The 1218-nt window shown below is 40.1% G+C and overlaps 1 protein-coding gene across 1 annotated transcript; it reads right to left on the reverse strand.

Moving 5' to 3' along the window:
• Positions 1–377: 377 nt before the first annotated feature.
• Positions 378–1153, reverse strand: tubd1 (tubulin, delta 1; the record flags this gene model as incomplete). The annotated part of the gene is made up of 3 exons (XM_016265495.1): positions 378–518; positions 660–824; positions 916–1153. Coding segments are annotated over 3 exons (544 nt in total), but the record flags the coding sequence as incomplete, so codon positions are not given.
• Between the last annotated feature and the right edge of the window lie 65 nt (positions 1154–1218).

Genomic DNA, 1218 nt, shown 5'->3' on the forward strand with positions numbered 1-1218 from the left:
CTTTTGGAAGATTGCGCCCCCCCCCCCCCCATGGTTAAAGGCTTCCTTTAAAAATGAATGTTAAAGGGACAGTTCACCAAAAGAAATGAAAATTCTGTCATCATTTACTCACTTTCATGTCATTCCAATCCTGTACGAGTCTCTTTCTTCTGTTGAACAAAACTGACTACAATAGTATGGGAAAAATACTTTGGAAGTCAATAGGACCAGCAACTGTTTGGTTACACACAATCTTCAAAATATCTTCTTTTGTGTTTAACAGAAGAAAGAAACTCATTCAAGTTTGAAATGACATGAGAGTTAGTAAATGACGACAATTTTCATTTTTGGGTGAACTATCTGTTTAATGAATGAAAGTAGATTGGAGGTCTGCTTACCTGTAACCGCAGTAGAGACATCTTTCCCCCGTAGTATTAGAAGATTAGCAAGTGATAAATTGAAACTTTTTTGCCTGCTGTTTGTTGCACCCTCTCCTCCAGATGTGACTGCTGATGGGGCACTTACTGTCCAGTCAATTCCTTTAAGAAAGAGAGTTAAGTTCCACAAAACCATTCTGCAGACAATCAATGAAGTAATATTTTGCATTTCTTTTTTTATGTCATTAAAAAAAAAATATCCTTCCAAATATTTACATGGATATATGACATCACAGCACTCACCTTCCTCCATCCTAGCGCTGGCGATGAGCATTTGACGTAAATGCTTCAGCAGCCCAGGCCAGTTAAACACACTATAGGCGAGAGACGTGCTGGACATCTGAGGAATGTTACACAAGCTGAGCAGTTTGTACTCGGGGTGACACACCAAAGAACTCAGTAATTCCCCTGCAGATAGCAGATAGATTAGACTGGTAAAGGAGTGTCATTTTGACTGATGGCTGTCTGAAATTGGAGGGGAACTGTGAGTCATTTGTACCGATGGGGTTTGTGCTGTAATGGCAGGTTGAATCAGCGGTATAAGCGGGCTGAAGTACACTGGCCAGCTGGTGAGCGATCACCTTATTAACGTCACTGATGGAGATGTGTTTGATGTTCATCAGCCGGCTGCAGATTTTGTGCACGGTGTCATTCTCGTGAACCAGAATAGCATCAGAAAGCTGGTAGAGGTGTGACAGCGTCAACACAGAGTTGTAGTTTTGCACGATCACCTGGAAAGGAAAACAAAGTAACAAATACAGTGATTAGAATAATAAGAATATATATAAAAAATATATATATA

Source organism: Sinocyclocheilus grahami, unplaced genomic scaffold (genome assembly GCF_001515645.1).
Source record: "Sinocyclocheilus grahami isolate Dianchi unplaced genomic scaffold, SAMN03320097.WGS_v1.1 scaffold19296.1, whole genome shotgun sequence".
Lineage (NCBI taxonomy): Eukaryota > Metazoa > Chordata > Actinopteri > Cypriniformes > Cyprinidae > Sinocyclocheilus > Sinocyclocheilus grahami.